Source organism: Bubalus kerabau, chromosome 18 (genome assembly GCF_029407905.1).
Source record: "Bubalus kerabau isolate K-KA32 ecotype Philippines breed swamp buffalo chromosome 18, PCC_UOA_SB_1v2, whole genome shotgun sequence".
Taxonomy (NCBI): Eukaryota; Metazoa; Chordata; class Mammalia; order Artiodactyla; family Bovidae; genus Bubalus; species Bubalus kerabau.
Genome location: NC_073641.1, coordinates 19722357 through 19743629, shown reverse-complemented (window position 1 = coordinate 19743629; position 21273 = coordinate 19722357). Strand labels below are relative to the sequence as shown.

Sequence of the window (21273 nt, the reverse complement as noted above, 5' to 3'; positions counted from 1 at the left end):
TTGTGAACTCTCCTTTGCTCTCCTCCGATGGCATTATGTAACCAAGGTAGGAGAGTGAATCAAATTCATACACTCTGGCTGGGAGCAAGAGCCAATAAAACCGTTGCACTGTGTTCAACAGATAATTTCACTTTCCCTGAAGGCTTGAAACTTTGTAAAATTAAGCTTTAGTCATAAAATGCTCACAAAGATTAATTACACAGTTGTAAAAGTTATTGAGTTTGTAATTATAAATATAAATACGGGTAAAAAATATGATAGTTTTAAAACACTTTAAAGGACCATTTAATTTATATACCTAGATTCTGGTTCCTGCCCAATGTGGGTTATATCTAATAGCAAATGTATAAATGCTTGAATTACGTTTCTCTTTGCCTGCCTTTCTCAAAGCTAAATTCTGAGAGGTTTGTCTTTGATTATAGACAGCCATTAGCGAGTAGAAATAAATCTTGCACATCTACATTTTATGCAAGGCTTAGGCAATACTTTAATGCATATAATCATGACATGTTAGGATTTAAGTGTTTAGACTTTAGCATTAAAGTTTAATAAATAAATATCCTCTTTTGGGAGGGTTGTTGTAAACATGAATTTCCTGGTGTATAATGTAAAGTGTACGTGTCTTTTTTCCTAAAATGTTGAGTTGTGTTTATTTTCCTAAAATGTTGAGTTGTGTTTTATTTATCAACTAATTACCTTTGTGTGCATTCTTATGACTAAATTGTTTTCTGCATAGTCACAGAAAATTTCTAATTTTTATTACTTAATTTTTTATTCCTACATAATAGATTAGGGCTGAGGAAACAGAGGCCTGTCTTTGTGCAGGTGTGTGTCTGTGTCATCTTTCTCTAGAATCAAAGAAGTGAGCTGGATTAGGGGTTGTGTATCCCAATGGGATACAGATATAACCCCAGTAGTTAATTAGCTCTTCACAATATTGTGTGTTCTTAAATTTTCCTGTAAAGATGAAACATATCTGATAACAGATCCCAGTATTCTTCCTTAAATTTTTTTTTGATTTATGGTTGACAACTGCTGCCTTGATGCTTTCAGGGTTCAACTTGAGCTCCAAGGTTCTGGAATATATTCTTCAGCAGGGGAGAGAACTGGGAGACTGCATTTGGCAGTGTGTGCTGTGGACAGACAGGTCATAATCACTCTGGACCTGTGTTTCTCCTTCTATAGAAAGGGGATCATGAGCTATACTCACCTCCAGGGGACATTGAGAGAGAAAATGAAATCTAATTCATGTGAGGATACTTGAGCAGTAGTTTGTTTTTGATAGGATTTCCTTCCTTGGTAGGAGTGGAATATATTTATATCTTTCTCCCTCCTTCTTTTCCTCCCATGCCTCCCTACTTGATTGGCTGATAGTGGCTCTTGCCCAGCCTTTAAATGTTGGCCTTCCATATGGTTCCATCCTAGACAATTTTTTACCCTGTACCGCATCCCATAGTATATCTAGCTCCGTACTTTAAATCCTTTCCCCTCTTCTTGGCTGAGTATCTCAGAGATACTTCAAATTCACCACATCTAAAGCTGAACTCATGGATTTCCCTGGCGGTCCGGTGGTTAAGACTCAGAGCTTCTACTGCAGGGGGTGTAAGTTCTATACCTGGTCAGGGAACTAAGATTCTGCATACTGAGAGGTATGGCCAAAATATTAAAAATAATAATAATCAAATCTGTATTCATGATGCAAACACTGCCCCTCCCCGAAACCTGATCCTGCTCTGGTGGTCTGTGTATCAGGGAGTGAGTTGTCCAGTGTTTTATCTAATTGTATAATCCAGAAAACCGTCTCTCTCTGAGTTCCCTGATCACCCATATCTCAGGTATATCTTTCCATTGCAGTACATAAAGAATCTTCACATTCATTTTTATGGCTGCTTAATACTCCATGGTCAGATCAGATCAGTCACTCAGTCGTGTCCGACTCTTTGTGACCCCATGAATCACAGCACGCCAGGCCTCCCTGTCTATCACCAACTCCCAGAGTTCACCCAGACTCAGGTCCATCGAGTCAGTGATGCCATCCAGCCATCTCATCCTCTGTCGTCCCCTTCTCCTCCTGCCCCCAATCCCTCCCAGCATCAGAGTCTTTTCCAATGAGTAACTCTTCGCATGAGGTGGCCAAAGTACTGGAGTTTCATCTTTAGCATCTTTCCTTCCAGAGAAATCCCAGGGCTGATCTCCTTCAGAATGGACTAGTTGGATCTCCTTGCAGTCCAAGGGACTCCGTAGGACTGTTGAAATTGATGTGTATCAGAGCAGAACATTTTTTACTTTTTAGAGTATTCTTTTCTTCTACTTTTTATGACCTTGTTGTGAATTACCATTCCTTACTTTTAGGGAGAAAAAACAAGCTCCTCCCTTGTCAGTGCTCTCTGGCCCTTCTTCTGTTCTCGAGTTGTCTTGTGTTGCTCTTTGCCCTCATCCTCTACTGTTGAGTTGTGTGGACAGTATCTTTTGTTTCATCTGCATACCATGTTCCTTTCTGCCTGAGACCTCTGCCTAAGCTCTTAGTCTCACATGTAGATTCAGTGCTTCCTATTCCTGCCTTTAGTTATCTTCTAATCTACTTAAGGCAGATCTCAGCTCCATATGCGTATTCTGCCAATCCAAGGCCAGGTCAGAGCTCTCTGATAGTCTCCTGGCTCTTTGTGCTTTTCTATGAATAATTCATTTATTCTTATATATTTGAATGGGTGATTACATTGGTATTTGTTTCACACACTTAAAGCAGTGTTTCAATAATAGTAGATTGCAACCCATTATTCATTATGAAATCAGTTTTTAAAAATCATGACGAGCCTTTAAAAAGTGAAATAGTACAGAAAATATCAGACCTTCTCACTTTTACAGAAAGGATATTTTTTGATCATACTTTTGCTTCAGATTAATAAATAGATGTGTTCATATAAGTGTCCAGATACACAGGTGTATTGGTATGGTATTAATTATGTTTCTTACTGTGGCTCTTAGTCAAAAAAGTTTGAAAGCCATTGAACTAGATAATAAATTCTGTGAGGACAGGAATTCTATTTTGTACCCCATTCCATCCCTGAGTCGAGCAGAGGGCTCTCAGTAAATATGTTTTCTGAATGAATGAATGCACACTTTTTCAGGGAGGTTCACAGACCAATTCTTGCTCCTAGAGACTAATGGAACCTGGTCCCAAGCACATGTTAGTGATTATTTCCTTGGCCAAATGAGTCTGTGTAAGATTATTAAAAGAAGTGTGGAACCATATCTACAGATTTTTTTTAGGGCTTAATAAGCAGATGAACACTGTTAATGAGAGGTTTTAGATTCGTTTTTGTATTACTTAATGAATCTTAGGCCTTTAATACCATTTTATTTTATTAATAAATACAAAACAGTTTTCACTTGCCTAAATATCCAGGTAATTTTAATTTCTAAGGTAGTCTGCAGACTGTTACATAGATGTTATCTTTTGTGTTTACTTCAGCAATAAAATATTTACGCAGTTTGGCAAGGTGATACTATAACCTGGTTTAGTACAACAGCTGCACTGCCTGTTCCCAAGTGGCTTGATTTCCCTTTTCAATCTTTGGTTTTCTGCAACTAAAGACTTATGTCAGCATGCAGTTTATACAGCAGCAAATAATGGTGAGAGCTTCTTGAATTAACAGAGTAAAGAGAAATACTCTGCTGAGTTTACTTGGTTTCATATTTTTCTAGTGTCTTTGAAAAACATTTTACAAATAAGTCTACATAGCAGAGTTTTATAAACACAATATATTTACAATGAGACATTTTTGTGAATTTTTATATTTTTTAGAGAACCTGTAAATTCATCTCCTCATGTACAGTCTCTGATGTTAAAAAAAAGGAAACATCTCAGCTCTTAAGTCATTACCTTTCAGCTTAGCACAGAGCAGCAAAGTTCTGCATATAAAAGAATAATTTCACACTTATTTTCGGTCATACATTTGTATGTATATTGAGATTGGATTAAAAAGTATTTAGGCAAAAAGTATAGAATCTTAATTCTTTTCAAGTTTATTGTCAGAGTCCTGTTAGCACAGAGTTTTTATCTAGCATATGTGTTATTTTTTCTTTCTATTTCTAGGTGCTCCTGATCCAACAGCAGGTGCTAGTATAGATGATGAAAACTGCTGGCACTTAGATGAAGAGCAGGTTCAAGAACAGGTTAAACTGTTCCTTTCCCAGGGCGGGTACCACGGATCAGGGAAGCAGCTTAATTTGCTCTTTGCAAAGGTATGACTTTTTATTTTTAAAGAAATATTCTAAATATATACATTTATAGAAAGTATATACGACCATGTATAGAAAAAGATAAAGGCTTCTTTGTAAATTTTTTTTTTTTAAGAAATGGGAATTACCTGGCAGTCCAGTGGTTAGGACTCCACACGTTTATTGCTGGGGCTCCAGTTCAGTCCCTGGTCAGGGGTGACTAAGATCCTGTCAGCTGAGTGGCATGGCCCAAGGGAAAAAAATAAAGTTGTAATCAACCATTAGAGACTTCTGTGTTGTAATGCAAGCATTAATTTACTTAGATGTCTTTAGGTAAGATATGGGCCATTTTTGTCTTTTTTTAGTTCTTATACAATTTTGAAAAACTGTTCAATACTAAAAATAGCTTGATAGTAATTGAAATGCCATTTTTTTTCAGTTTTTAAAAAACTTTTCTGGTTAATTTTCCCAAATAGAGCATAAATTTGAATATAGTCCTTAAGATATGCTTTGTATAATTAGTTTAATGTTAATATTTTAAAATTAGTTTCAAGAACGTAAACTTTGGAGAAATAGAAACCTGGGTTTAAATCTCAGTTCTAAAATCGTGAGTGTGTATATCTTTGCAAGTTATTTAAGTCAGTTTCCTCATGTATAAATTTAGGTAAATAATAGCATATCCCTTCTAGTTGTTGTGATTATGATGTTATATGATAATGGTGTCTTAACAGTAGTTGGGTCTTGGTAAATGTTAATTTTCATCACAAATATTTGATCGCCTAAGAGACAAAGTTATCTTCAGTTCATTGTGAACAGAAGCTGTGTCTGTTGCTTTACACAGAACTTTAGTACCATGAACACATTTCTAAATACTGGATAAAATGCTTTTTAAATAATGTTAAGGCAATGTCTTTTCAATGGGGGTGCAGCCATCATTATAGATAATGAATTCAGATTGGTTTTAAAGGAACAGATAACTATGTTCATTGATACTTTTGTTAAACAATTTCTCTCATATTCATAGTAATTAAAACCTTTTGTGGGTAAGTTTAGTCACTCAGTCATGTCTGACTCTTTGCAATCCCATGGACTACAGCCCACCAGGCTCCTCTGTCCAATAGGATTTCGTAGGCAAGAATACTGGAGTGGATTGCCATTTCTCAGAAGAATTAAAGTAAACTGTTACTGCTTATGGCCAAAAACTAGTGTATTCTGATTAATGAAAACCCTTTAAATAAAGCTTTAGCCCAGGATTTTCCTGGCAGTCCAGTGGTTAAGACTCCGAGCTCCCACTTTGGTGAGCACAGGTTCCATCCGTGGTCAGGAAGCTAAGATCCCGCATGCCATGCAGTGCAGCCTTTAAAAAAACTTGTATCTCATATACCATGTATACATTGCCAGTTTTTCAAGAATTATAGTAGTGGCTCAAACAGGAAAGAATCTGCCTGCGATTCAAGAGACCCAGTTTAATTCCTGGGTCAGGAAGATCCCCTAGAGAAGCAAGTGGCTATTCACTCCAGCATTCTTGCCTGGAGAATCCCATGGACAGAGGAGGCTGGTGGGCTACAGTCCACAGGGTCGCAAAGAGTCAGACACGACTGAGCGACTTTCATTTTTCACTTTCAAGAATACATCTAACTCTAAAATTATTTCACGTGACTTAATGAATCTTTGGTAATTCATAGCACTTCAAACTCTTGTAATGTGTCAGAGTCAACAGTCTGAAATTAATTACCTTTAGGCTATATAGATGTACTTGAGGGTTGATCAGTAGTTCTGGGTTTATATGCTTAGTAGTAAAGCATTTATTTTCATTGCTGTTGCTAACTGAGTAGTAGGTTAGAAATTCATCAGGGAAATAAATAATAAATTAAATCTATAACGTGAAGAGGTAATATTAAAGGTTTGGTGTATTTAGACACACAGTAAGTATTTCTTAGATTCTTGTATCAGTAGAAAGTACACTGCGGCCTAGTGGAAGAAGAATTAGATGGGCCTGCAATTGCTATTTTTATCTATGTATATATGGTGTACACATTATATATGTTACATGAAGTAACAGCAACATCTAATTTTCAAAATGGCATAATTTCCAGAGTTAAGACAGATCTGGATTCTGATTCCAGTTGTTCCTCTTGTCCTTTGGACAAGTTACTTCACTTCTGAGGCATGGCTTTATAATTTGTAAAATCAGTGTTATAATCTGCCCTACTTATTGTGGATGTTGTGAAGATTAAAAGGAGAAGTATAAATGTAAAACTCTTTAGCAAGATGTCCAACAAATGGCAACTCCATTTCTTTCTGCTTTTTAGTACTTCTTAAGATTATTGAAACAGTGCTTCTGGAAGCACACTCTTGTGATTCAGTGTAGAAGTGCATTTGAGTTCTCTACAAGACTCAAATTCTGAAGCCTGTGGAGAGGTGGTTCCATTACTTCTCAGGGTACAGGCCTGAGGCAGAATATATTGACCTAGAGGTTTAGGCTGCTTTATTAAAGATCTCCTATTTCCTCCTCCATTTGGCTTTCACATAGAAAGAATTTTGAATAAAAGGACTCTTCCCCTCTCAACTACTACTTATGACCTTGGTCTGCTAATTTCCTATTCAGAGAACTGGCGTTCAGCTTAGATTCCTGTTGTTGAACATACAACATTTCACACTTTAGGAATGGATGGATTCATTAGGATTTCCTGTAGAGCAACTTAGCCTTATATTTCCTTCTTTGCTTTCTCATTTATCTGGGAACTATTAACAGAAGGATAATGGACAGAGCTTGATGTTCCAAAACAGAGAAGCAGAGTTAATTTATGAAGTCACTTATGATTCTGCTATAAGGATTGCTCATTTGGAGCAAAAGAGTTCTTGAACTTACACAGCCCTGAACATTCCATTGCAAAAACAGTCCCATCTGAATGAAGAGAAGTATGTGTTGCTCTTTATGTTGAAACCCTTGGTGAGAAAGAATCTAGTGCAATTACTAATTTACCTCAAAAACGAAGGACTTGTACAGCTTGTGCTTGAATATACTAAAAACCACTGAATTGTACAGTTTAAATTGGTGAATTGTATGTATGTGAATAAAGTTTTAAAAAAAATGAAGGATAGATGCTATTACTGTAGACATCATTAGATCAGTTTAGAAGATCTCTAAAAAGTTTTTGGTACACTTCTTTAGACTCCATTACTCTGGTGGTAGTGCAGTCAGTCAGGGAGTTAAGAAGGTACCAAATGATTTGTCTTGTTTGTTTTGGTATTGTTGCTTTGCAGTCTGGCAAAAACATTTTTAGGGGGGAATTGGGAAGTTAAGCAATTTATTTTTTCTTTTGTGGATTCAAAAACACAATTTTAAAACAATTAGTGGTCATTCTTTGATTAAATTGCCATTGAGGACAAAGGCTTATTTTTAACAACTTTTGTTTGCTTAAAAAGGATGGTGTTAAAAGAATCCACCACCACCACCACCCTAACTTCCCTCCCCAAAGAAGTAAGGTGTACTGTCTCTGTATTACTGTTCATTTTTTAACATTTTTCTGAAGGTATTTTTTTCCCCCCACTAGGTGCGGGAGATGTTGAAGATGAGGGACTCAAATGGGGCCCGAATGTTGACTTTGATAACAGAGCAATTCATGGCTGACCCTCGTCTGTCACTTTGGAGGCAACAAGGCACTGCAATGACTGACAAATACAGGCAGCTCTGGGATGAGTTGGGTGAGTGTAAATCTTCTGATGGATTGCCATTGAGTTGTATGTGGCTGAAGCCTGGGATAGAAAGTGGAAAAAGCATGGTCAGAATATTGCAGAAGAGAGAGCTGCTCTTACATGAACTTGTCGCCAGTGTACACTGGCTAGGACAGGGAGAATGAAACATTTGCAGGAATCAGTCTTGGCAGCGTTTGGGGGGAATTGTCTGATGTTGAGGAAAGCAAGCACAGGCTCTGCTTTTAAGTATTTGGGGGGGTGGGGAATGTGTATTTCCAGATAGGTATTTGGTACAATAGAATTGATTATTCGTTTCCAGACTAATATTGTAATCAATTCAGCTGGAATTTGGCCATTTTCCCCTTTTACCTACATTAAAGTTATTGAAAGTAACTTGAGTCATCATTTTTAAAAATTATTCTCAACTTAGATGAACTACTGATTGTCAAAATGGAAAAGTCACAGCAAACTCTATAATTTTTATTGCTTTCCAAATCCATGGTGGTAAAGATGTAAATACAGCAGGTGGTTGAAAAAAATGAGAAATCCACTACTTGTGTTTACTGAGAAATTTGCAGAGATGACTCTTGTTACTCAGTACTCATTGCTAGAGAAATTAATAATGAATTTGTTGTCTATTAAGAAATCTGTATGTGACAAATGGAATTTTTGGCAAATATTTTGTCAGTGCCTGTTTTAATTTTATGTTCTGGATATTTATTAGAAGGTTTGGCTTCCCTTGCGGCTCAACTGGTAAAGAATCCGCCTGCAACGCGGGAGACTTGGGTTTGATCTCTGGGTTGGGAACTTCCCCTGGAGAAGGGAAGGGCTACTCATTCCAGTGTTCTGGCCTAGAGAATTCCATGAACTGTATAGTCCATGGGGTCTCAAAGAGTCAGACACAACTGAGTGACTTTCACTTTCACTTTCTAGTTTCAGTGAAATTGAATAGTAGAAGTCTTCATACCTTCACCTTCTGTCTTCCTCTTGGCTATTGATAGACCACATCATGCTGTTGATCCCATGCCCAGACCAAGAAAGACTTGTCTGTAAAGGTATCAGTTATAATGTTTGGAAGGGACCTTTGAGATGAACTGCTTACAGATAAGGAAACTAAAGTCTGAGGAGGTTAGGAAACTTCCACAAAATGACATAGTGTGACCCTTTAAGGTTATACAACAAGATGGTAAACAGTTGGACATCAAAGTTTCCTTTTTCCCATTAATAGGATGTGTGTTCAGGAACTGGTTTGTGGATGACAGCTCCTGTTTGTTTTTTAACATGTGTCTGCTATTCCCCAGCGTTAAGATACTTGTTGACCTTTTCCCGAAGTATTTTTTACTAAGTGTCTTATAATAATTTCATCTTAGTACTTTCCTTGGGTCACCAGAAGTAATGTTAGTGGCCTTTCCGTCAATCAGGATTTAAATCAGTCTGTAACTATAGTAGATCCTTTTGGTGTCCTGGCAGGAAATGTTTGGGAGCTCAGTGTGGTAGTTGGAGTACACAAGTGTAATGTGTGGTTTAAACAAAAATTTTTATAGAATACTGAGTGATTTATAAGTAAAGACTCCTCAGTTTTGTAACTCTATAGTAAGTGTTGAATTGACTAGTTGGTTTATGGCAGTAAAAAGGATTAACATTTAAAAAAAAAACTATAATGAAGGGAATCATTTCAGGAAAAATTATTGGATTGATATTAGATGAATAAAATTTAAAGAGCTTTGGTACTTAAAGAAGCTTAAAATTACAAATAACTAATTAGAAAGAAAATATCAACTAAATATTTTGGTTACCAAAAAAAAGTACAAGTGATACAGTTAAATACGATTTTCAGTGTTTACATTTAATCCATTAGTTGTATTTCACTTTTGCAAGTTGGCCTTGAAAATTATGTACTTCAGCTCCCAATCAAAAGTATTAATTCTCATTAGGCAGAAGTTTTCACTAGCTGATTCTTATTACACTCTCTGATGGACTACCTTTCTAATTATGGACCAGGCTTTATCCAAGTTCTTTGATTTCAGCCCAAGATGAAGAATACATATTCTTGGCCTGTGTTTTCTTTTTTCACAAATCATGCCCCCCGCCCTGCCATCCAGTCATTACTAGACTGCTGTAAATTCTGCATACTGTGATGGTGAGCAGAGGTCACTTGCCATTTTAATGAAGTCTAAGTTCTGCGAAGAATCTCACGTGGGCGTAACAGTAGCTCTCAAATCTTAACATTCATTCACCAAAAAAATTAACTAAAAGTTGCTTCTGGACTACAAAAGAAAAGGATTTTGCTTCTTCAGAAAATGGGGGAATTTGACTTTGTGCCCCTGCACAGGGCTCACATTGCTTCAAGGCTCTGCTTTGGAATTAAATGCTGAGCACTGCCAGATGCCAGACATTGAGAAGAGGCTGAGTTTTGTCGGCAAATGGGATCTGCAAGTTAATTGGTGTTTTCTGCAGGCTTCTGGCTGTGAAATGAAATTGGAAGCCCTTTAGCCACATGGATAATACAGGACCTGAATACAAATGTCACATGTCACCATCAGGACCCACTGTGAGACAATAGTATTCCCACTCCAACACTGCACCATTACAGATCATTTAAATATGGGGATTACATTTAAACTAAAAGCCCCATTTGCCTTTTACTGCAATTTAAATGTCCTCTTAGCAAAAGCTAAGTGACAAATTAAATGAAAAAAGTGCCCACATTTTTAAAGCTGTAATGCAAAACAACCTTTTATTGCTTCTCATGTGCCACGAATGAATCATTATACTTGTCAACCCTAAACCAAGCCATAATTGGAGCAGCTACTGTTATCAAAGTAGGGCCGCTCTGTGACAGCTTAATAAAGCTGAAACTGTTAAATTAAATCTCAGATGCTTAACTCCTTAGCACCGGTGGATTCGATGGGTCCATTTCTGGCAATGGCCAATACACCAGGAGGAAAAAAATTCCTGGCATGAAAGCCTTAATCTGATGAAAGTGTACAAGTAAGAGTATCTCAGCCAAGTAACTGCTTCTTGGCAGAGAGATTCAGAGGCATCAGTTGTCAGCCAGATTACAAAATTTTATTTTTCTTTCATAGGATCAGATACCCCCCTTCCCCAAGATTTACAGTTTTTTTGAGTATATGTGATTTATTAAAATGCAAGTGCTGATGTTTCAAAGTTAGTTTTAAAAAATAACCTATTCATTTAGTTCTTTCTTTCATTCAAATAAATGCATGCGATCTTATTTGAGGTATCAATAGGCCCAATTTCTTTGCCCCATTCTCTGGCTAACAAAGGGATGATTATGCTCAGTTCTTGTCTAAAATAAATGCCTATGATATTCATTTGGTCTGAGTTAATGTTTTTGATTTATGCTGTGATTTTCATAATGTAGTATGAAATAGATTCAGATGCATACTATTAAGATCCCGTGAATCAGTTTTTCCTATATTAATTTTGCTTTTCTCTACTTGATGTTTTCTTACACATCTGACAGTCTTCTCAAGATGAGTGTTGTATCATGATCAGCTGTGAGAACATGTATATATTAAAATCTTGAGACAGAAATCCCAGTGCAGCGGGAGAAGCTGCATGTTTGGTAGACATGACACATGTCTGGTAGAGCTATAGAACACATACCTTTTCAGTTGTGTTCTTTACTCCAGGCAAATTTTCTGGAAAGCAGATCACAGAAATAACCCTTGGCTTTCAAGGAACAGCCCAGTGCGGATTGGTGGTGAGCACACCTACTGTTAGCCCTAATGGCTGACTGTTTAGCACACTTAATTATTGTGGGGGTCTTTAGGGATGAGGGAATATATTGTAACCTCTTGTCTGTGTTGATGGGTCTCTTGCCTTAAATGTCTTCTTAGGCCGCAAGTTGACTTTGCTTCATAAAACTATAGGTTATGGCTGCCAGTCTATTAAAACTTAATTAAACTGGACGTCATTAGAGGAAACAGTTAAATAAGATTTAATTGCAGTTTTATCACAGGGAAAAATCCTTAAATTTTCACTTTCATAATATGTTGTATGTAATACTTTTCCTCCAGATTTTAAACTTTTCCTCTGAGCTGAGTCATCTGTTTTGCTCTCTGTCATGTAACCTTGTTTCTTTGGGAGAGGTTGGGCTGCCATCACAAGGGTCTTACTGCTCTGAGTTTGCTCACTTGGTTCATAAGAACAAGGTGGTATCTCTGAGTTTTCTTCAAAGCTTTTGATAGAGACACCTAACTGTGTGTGGGTAGAAATAGCCATAGTTAGATTTTTTAGTTTGCATTTCCTTGTATACTGTTATTGTGTTTGTGTGTACTCGGTTGCTCAGTTGTGCCCGATTCTTTGCAACCCCAAGGACTATAGCCTACCAAGCTCCTCTCTGTCCATGGAATTTTCCAGGCAAGAATTCTTTTTTTTTTTTTTTTTTTTTTAATTTTATTTTTAAACTTTACATAATTGTATTAGTTTTGCCAAATATCAAAATGAATCTGCCACAGGTATACATGTGTTCCCCATCCTGAATCCTCCTCCCTCCTCCCTCCCCATTCCATCCCTCTGGGTCGTCCCAGTGCACCAGCCCCAAGCATCCAGTATCGTGCATTGAACCTGGACTGGCGACTCGTTTCATACATGATATTTTACATGTTTCAATGCCATTCTCCCAAATCTTCCCACCCTCTCCCTCTCTCACAGAGTGCATAAGACTGTTCTGTACATCAGTGTCTCTTTTGCTGTCTCGTACACAGGGTTATTGTTACCATCTTTCTAAATTCCATATATATGCGTTAGTATACTGTATTGGTGTTTTTCTTTCTGGCTTACTTCACTCTGTATAATAGGGTCCAGTTTCATCCACCTCATTAGAACTGATTCAAATGTATTCTTTTTAATGGCTGAGTAATACTCCATTGTGTATATGTACCACAGCTTTCTTATCCATTCATCTGCTGATGGACATCTAGGTTGCTTCCATGTCCTGGCTATTATAAACAGTGCTGCGATGAACATTGGGGTACACGTGTCTGTTGTGATCTCTCCATTTTCATTTCTAATTTTATTGATTTGATTTTTCTCCCTTTGTTTCTTGATGAGTCTGGCTAATGGTTTGTCAATTTTATTTATCCTTTCAAAAAACCAGCTTTTGGTTTTGTTGATTTTTGCTATGATCTCCAGGCAAGAATTCTGAAGTGGCTTGCCATTTCCTACTCCAGAGGATTTTCCCAGCCCAGGGATCAAACCCACATCTCTTGTATCTCCTGCATTGGCAGGCAGATTCTTTACTACTGTGCCACCTGTGAAGCCCCATACTGTTATTGAGCAGTAGTTATAATAATATTCCTTGGTAGGGTGCTGGATAGATTGAGTGGGTATAAAGATTCAGTGGACTTTGACATCAGGATAAATCTACATTGAGTAGTAGAGAACTTAGCCCAACCATTGGGACTACATATATTGCAAAATACTAAATATTACCTACTCCATGGGGCTTCCCAGGTGAAGCTAGTGGTAAAGAACCCACCTGCCATTGCAGGAGATGTAAGAGATGTGGCTTTGATCCCTGGGTCAGGAGGATCCCTTGGAGGAGGGCATGGCAACCCACTCCAGTATTCTTGCCTGGAGAAGCACATGGACAGAGGAGCCTGGTGGCCTACGGTCCATAGGGTCACAAAGAGTCAAACACGACTGAAGCAGCTTAGCATGCACACATGCACCTACTCCATGGACCTAGAACCCTGTCCAAGCTATCATCCCAGATATAAATAGTCACTTCTATCAGCCTCTTCTGCACCTACCCACATTATTCTTGAATAAAGAAGAAAACTTATGCTTTAGTCACATATTCAAAACAGTGCTCTAAGTAACTGGAGGACCTTGTGCAGAGCCAGAAGTAAGATTCTAAAGGTTTAGCTTTGAAGGTAATTGTGGAGAAATTTTATGCTATCTTATGTCTCCAGAAACAAAAGTCTTAGTAATTCCCCCACTGTTTTGAGCCCCATACTTAGTTTTTATGGTAAAGGCAAACTCAGGCTTTCTACATTTTAAAGTTGATCGAAAGAAAGTGAAAGTCTCTGAGTCGTGTCTGATTCTTTGCAACCCCATGGGACTGTACAGTTCATGGAATTCTCCAGGCCAGAATACTGGAGTGGGTAGCCTTTCCCTTCTCTGGGGGTTCTTCCCAAACCAGGGATCAAACCCAGGTCTCCTTCATTGCAGACGGATTCTTTATCAGCTGAGCCACCAGGAAAGCAGTGGCTAGTAAATAGGCAGAGGAGTAACGGGTTCTCATTGAAAACTGGAAAGCATTCCAGTATAGCTTGCCATATAAGTTGATATGCTTTTGCTAGTGCCGTGGAGAAAACAGCAATTCCCAGAGTCCCTGTGCAGCAAAAAGATGTCAGTACAGCCTTGGAAACTTCCATGTAGCTGTAAGTGTAGTGTGTAATCCTAATGAACCACATATCAGGGATTGCTCATCACCTGCCAGCTTGTCTTCCTGGGCACAGGAGAATATAATTTTACTACTTAACACCATTTCGATGCCTTCCTGTTAACCCTTCTTTTCAGAGTCTTTTGTGTTTCCTGATCAGAAAGAATAGATGTATTAAGTATTTGATTTTACTGCTGATGATGGTACTGGGAGTACAGAGGGAGTAGAGATGCAACTGGAGAAGGCAATGGCACCCCACTCCAGTACTCTTGCCTGGAAAATCCTATGGACGGATAAGCCTGGTAGGCTGCAGCCCATGGGATCGCTAAGAGTCGATTACGACTGAGCGACTTCACTTTCACTTTTCACCTTCATGCATTGGAGAAGGAAATGGCAACCCACTCCAGTGTTCTTGCCTGGGGAATCCCAGGGATGGTGGAGCCTGGTGGGCTGCCGTCTATGGGGTCACACAGAGTCGGACACGACTGAAGTGACTTAGCAGCAGCAGCAGCAGAGATGCAACCACCAGGAGATAGGAGAAATTAGAATAGGCTTGAATGAACTGTAGAGCACTTTTTATAGAGTAATTTATTCACATATTAGTAAATAAATAGACTGAACTTAGCATGGTTTTACAGGATGTTCATGGAGAAGAGTTATAGGAAAGAAGCAATGCTTCCCTGGTGGCACAGATGGTAAAGAATCTGCCTGCAATGCAGGAGACCCAGGTTTGATCCCTGGGTTTGGAAGATCCCCTGGAGGAGGGCATGGCAACCCACATGGCAACCAACTCCATTATTCTTGCCTGGAAAATCCCATGGACAGAGAAGCCTGGTGGGCTACAGTACATGGGATTGCTGAGTCGGGCATGACTGAGCGACTAACACTTTAATTTTCAATGAGAGTACTACAGAAAAAAGGAATAACATGAGCAAACACAAGGAGAACTCAGTGGAGGATCTCATTATCCGAAATGTTGTCTTTTAAGATTTTCAGTCCAGCCTTGTTGATCTTCATTGTTGCTTAAATTCAAGGGGTGGGGAGGAGGAGGAGAGAGTAGACATTACAGGATCCAAGTTTTTGCTTTTCTCCCCATTGTGGTCCAGCTACTAAACTCAACACAGATGCCAGCACTTATTTATCGGGCTCTATGCTAAGCGCATAAAGCATACATTATTTTATTTAATTCTTAAAACAACCCTGTGAGATAGGAGCAGTTACTGGAAATGAAAGTCACTCTCTGTGACCCCATGGACTATACAGTCCATGCAATAGACTGGCCTATATAGGCCAGAATATTGGAGTGGGTGGCCATTCCATCCTCCAGGGATCTTCCTGACCCAGGGATCGAAACCAGGTCTCCTGCATTGTGGGCAGGTTCTTTACCAGCTGAGCCACCAGGGAAGCCCAAGAATACTGGAGTGGGTAACCTATCCCTTCTCTAGCAGATCTTCCTGACTCAGTAATTGAACCGGTGTCTCCTGCATTGCAGGCGGATTCTTTACCAGCTGAGCTACCGGGGAAACCCAGGGACAATTATTAGCCCCAATTTTATAGCCAAGAAAACTGAGCTATAAGAAGACCAGATAACTTGCCTAACGTCACAACAGCAGAACAGGAATTTGATCCTAGGTGTCAGTGACTTCAAAGACTTAAACCCTAAACTACACACCATCCTCAGCTTATTTTAAAAGACCAATATTCCTCTCTGCCTGGCAGTCTTTCTGCTCAGAGGAGAATAGGGGCAAAGTGAAGCTTACCTCGATGGCAGGAAACACTTTGAAAGCTGCCTGGCCTGGTCTGCCCACCCATGGCCCCACAGTCCTTTTTGCAGTTGTTAGCAGATCTTAACCTAGTCTAGTTACCCACCTGTGTTCTCAGAGGCTCTCTAAGTTCAACCTCTGAAAAAAAAAAAAAACAACCCATTAATGCAGAATAGCCAAATATATGCAATTGATTAAGAACTGTAGTATATAATAAGCATATCGACAGGGAAGCCTGGCGTTCTGCAGTCCATGGGGTCGCAAGGAGTTGAATATGACTTAGTGACTGAACAACAACAACAGCAATCATACAGAAACTGCTTACTGCAGATGGAATAAATGGAACCTTTGCTCTTCTTTTCCAGTCCCTCTTGTTATGGAGCCAGTGAAAACCCTTAGGTCACTCACTGTATCTGTCCTGGCCTGTCCTTACCTCATGTGGTCCACAGGCTCTGCAGACCCTCCTGCCCATGGGCTGGGCTGTCCTGCTCTGAAATGGGGTTTGTGCTCCTGTCTCAGCCTCTGTTTTTCCCCTCATTATTCAGAGCTCCCTCTAAATACAGAAGCTTTGTCCATTGTATTGCTCAGGAGGCTTTGCTTCCCTCCAGCACTGTTCTCAGAATGTCTATCTGCTACTGAGTCCTCATTACTGGGGCCTGGTTTCTTTCTCCGTTGTGTGGTTCTCCTGCTTTCTGTCCCTTAAAACTGAGACCTCTGTGTTTTCGGGTCAGAGGCCTCTGGGTTCTGTTCTGTTGTGGGGATAGGAAAAGGGGTTTATTTTCTGCTTTAAGTAGGCAGAGTAATTTCTAGTTTGGGTCAGAAGTTAACCCAAAAAGAGAATGCATATTTCTATACAGTGGGCAAATCTCTGATAAGTAGCTCCTGTGTAATACTATCAACCATCCTTCTCTTGATGGCAGCTGCTAGGGCTTAATTATCCATTCAGTACCCTGTATGAGAAAGAGTACAAATAAAGAGAAAAATGTAAAAGTGTATACTAATAGAAAGTAGTAGATTCTCGGCATTAAAAGAGATCTTTACAGATGACTTGATTCTATTTAACCAGTTAGAGACTATTAATGATATTCATTGTCTAAATTATTTAGGTGTACAGTTGGATGATTTTAACAACCGTTAGGGATCACCCCCTTGTGTATTTTTGTAAAACTCTTCTAAATATAGACTGCAGAGCTTTTATTCGGAGTTAGATGTAGTACGCTTTTGTTGTTCAGTCCCCCAGTCTTGTCTGACTCTTTGTGAACCCATGGACTGCAGCACACCAGGCTCCCCTGTCCTTCACTGTCTCCCAGAGTTTGCTCAAACTCTAGTTCATTGAGTCGATGATGCCACCCAACTATCTCATCCTCTGTCGCCCCCTTCTTCTCCTGCCCTTAATCTTTCCCAGCATCGGGGTCTCTTCCAGTGAGTTGGCTTTTCGCATCAGGTGGCCAAAGTATTGGAACTTCAGCTTTAGCATTAGTCCTTCCAATGAATATTCAGGGTTAGTTTCCTGTAAGATTGGTTTGATCTCCTTACTGTCCAAGGAACTGTCAAGAGTCCTCTCCAGCATCACAGTTAGAAAGCATCAGTTCTCTGGCGCTCAGCCTTCTTCATGGTTCAGCTCTCTCGTACATGACTACTGGAAAAACCATAGCTTTGACTAGACGGACCTTTGTTGGCAAAATATCTGTGCTTTTTAATATGCTGTCTGTGTTTGTCCTAGCTTTACTTCCAGGGGGCAAGCATCTTTTAATTTCATGGCTGCAGTCACTGTCCACAGTGAATTTGGAGCCCAAGAGACTGAAGTCTGCCTCTGTTTACCTTTTAGTGTTCTATATTATACATGTAGCATTGTTGGGACCAAGAATAAGTTCCAGTTACATTCGTTTAGGCTGTCTTTTCGTTTATAACAGGAGTCCACTGATAGTAGATTTTTTTCTCTCATTCATGGCTAATAGGAATGTCAGAGCATTGGTATAATGTGTCCTCTTCTTCCTCACAACAATTTCAGAAAAATTCTCTCCTTAGTTTTGTCACTTCCTAAAAGTTAGTATTGTGTTTGTCCTCAGGAAACTGCCGCTAAAGGGAAATCTGACTGGGGGAGTCTCCTTGCTAGAATGTGGATCTCTAGAGAGTACCATCTGATAGAACACAGGAGGAGTGAGGGAGTGAAAACTAAGAGAAACAGGCTGGGGATCATTTCCTTTCAACATTTCTTACCATGAAGTAGCAGCATACAAACATTAATGAGGTCTGAGGAGCCTTATATTAAGACATCTGTAATTCTCAGGGGCTTCACGGGGAATCAGTGCTGCCAGGAGCTAGAATGAAAGAAGTGGAAGCCAAGGAAAGACTGCAGCCGACACTAAGGCTGTTTTCTGTGTGTGCCGGCACCTTGCAAGGTGCTTTGCAAATCTTGTCATAGTTCATTTAAACTTAGATGGCCTAATGGGATTGGGAAGAACCCAGGGAAAGGAATAATGGTGGTCCCTTAGAAAGATGTTTCAGACATTGCCTCACAGAACCCCCAGGGTGAGATGGGAGGGAGAAGAGTGTGATGGGAGAAGGCAGGTCCTTCTCAATCCCCATACAGTTACTTTCACCTCTCCATATGCTAGCCTTTCCACTAAGATTTCTCCAGAACAGAGGATTCTAAGATTTAAAATACATGCTTGTTAGTGATTATATATAGTGATATACATATATATATATATATATATATATAGTGATTCAATAGGCTTTTGAATAGCCACTCATTTTAGATGTATACCTAAGAATGACTTATTTATATCAATTTTGTTGTTTGGTCACTAAGTCATGTCTGACTCTTTGCGACCCCATGAACTGCAGCACGCCAGGCTTCTCTGCCCTTCACTGTCTCCCTGAATTTGCTCAAACTCATGTCCATTGAGCCAGTGATGCCACCCAACCATCTCGTCCTCTGTTGCCCTCTTTCCCAGCGTCAGGGTCTTTTCCAGTGACTTGGCTGTTCACATTAGGTGGCCAAAGTATTGGAGCTTCAGCTTCAGCATCAGTCCTTCCAATGAATATTCAGGGTTAAGTTCCTTTAGGATTGACTGGTTTGATCTCCTTGCTGTCCAAGGGACTCTCAAGAGTTTTCAGCACCACAATTGGAAAGTGTCAATTCTCAGAACTCAGCCTTCTTTATGGTCCACCTCTCACATTTGTACATGACTCCAGTAAAGAACCATAGCTTTGACTAGATGGACCTTTGCTTGCAAAATGTTGTCTTCTGCTTTTTAACACACTATCTAGGTTTGTCATAGGTTTTCTTCCAAAAGGCGAGTGTCTTTTAATTTCATGGTTGCACTCACCATCCTCTTATTTTGGAGCCCAAGAAAATAAAGTCTTGCGCTGTTTCCATTGTTTCCCCATTTATTTGCCATGAAGTGGTAGGACCAGATGCCATGATTTTTTGAATGTTGAGTTTTAAGCGAAATTTTTTAAGCTGTTTTAAGCCAACAGTTTTAAGTTCATCAAGAGGCTCTTTAGTTCCTCTTCACTTTCTGCCATTAAAGTGGTATCATCTGCATATCTGAGGTTGTTGATATATCTCCCGGAAATCTTGATTCCAGCTTGTGATTCATCCAGACCGGCATTTTGCATGAGGTGCTCTGCATATAAGTTAAGTAAGGAGGGTGACAATATACAGCCTTGATGTACTGCTTTCCCAATTCTGAACCAGTCCATTGGATCCATGTCTGGTTCTAAATGCTGTTTCCTGACCTGCATACAGGTTTCTCAGGCGGCAAGTAATGTGGTCTGGTATTCCCATCTCATTAAGAATATTCCACAGTTTGTTGTGATCCACAAAGTCAAAGGCTTTAGTGTAGTCAGTGAAGCAGAAGTAGATTTTCTGAGGGTTTCCCTTACTGTTTCTGTGATCCAGCAAATGTTGGCAATTTGATCTCTCGTTCCTCTGCCTTTTCTAAATCCAGCTTATACATCTGAAAGTTCTTGGTTCGTGGACTGCTGAAGCCTAGCTTGAAGGATTTTGAGCATAATCTTGCTGGCATGTGAAATGAATGCAATTGTATGGTAATTTGAACATTCATTGGCATTGCCTTTCTTTGGGATTGGAATGAAAACTGGCCTTTTCCAGTCCTGAGGCCACTGTTGAGTTTACCAAATTTGCTGGCATAATGAGTGCAGCACTTTCACAGCATCATCTTTCAGGATTTGAAATAGCTCAACTGGAATTCCATCACCTCCACTAGTTTTGTTTATAGTGATGCTTCCTGAGGCCCACTTGACGTCACACTCCAGTACATCTGGTTCTAGGTGGGTGATTATACCATCGTGGTTATCTGAGTCATGAAGATCTTTTTTATATAATTCTGTGTATTCTTGCCACCTCTTCTTAATATCTTCTCCTTCTGTTAGGTCCATACTATTTCTGTCCTTTATTGTGCCCATCTTTAACATGAAATAGTCCCTTGGTATCTCTAATTTTCTTGAAGAGATCCCTAGTCTTTCCCATTCTATTGTTTTCCTCTATTTCTTTGCAGTAATTTATTTGAAATTAAAAGATGCTTACTCCTTGGAAGGAAAGTTATGACCAACTTAGATAGCATATTCAAAAGCAGAGACATTACTTTGTCAACAAAGGTCCATCTAGTTAAGGCTATGGTTTTTCCAGTAGTCATGTATGGATGTGAGAGTTGGACTATAAAGAAAGCTGAGCACCGAAGAATTGATGCTTTTGAACTATGGTGTTGGAGAAGACTTGAGAGTCCCTTGGACTGCAAGGAGATCCAACCAGTCCATCCTAAAGGAGACCAGTCCTGGGTATTCATCGGAAGGACTGATGTTGAAGCTGAAACTCCAATACTTTGGCCACCTGTTGCGAAGAGCTGACTCATTTGAAAAGACCCTGATGCTGGGAAAGATTGAAGGCAGGAGGAGAAGGGGACGACAGAGGATAAGGATAAGATGGTTGGATGGCATCACCGACTCAATGGACATGAGTTTGGGTGAACTCTGGGTGTTGGTGATGGACAGGGAGGCCTGGTGTGCTGTGGTTCATGGGGTCACAAAGAGTCAGACAAGACTGAGTGACTGCACTGAACTGATTTATGTGCATTGTTCACTTAGGAAGGCTTTATTATCTCTCCTTGCTATTCTTTGGAACTCTGCATTCAGGTGGATATATCT

General features: G+C 39.5%; 1 protein-coding gene across 1 annotated transcript in view; it reads left to right on the top strand.

Moving 5' to 3' along the window:
- Window positions 1–21273, top strand: part of ZSWIM6 (zinc finger SWIM-type containing 6) — a 225250-nt gene that overhangs the window by 150525 nt on the left and 53452 nt on the right. The window contains exons 3-4 of the mRNA XM_055554821.1: window positions 4097–4245; window positions 7779–7929. Of these exons, the coding sequence (XP_055410796.1) occupies window positions 4097–4245; window positions 7779–7929 (300 nt within the window). The remainder of the gene's footprint in view (window positions 1–4096; window positions 4246–7778; window positions 7930–21273) is intronic.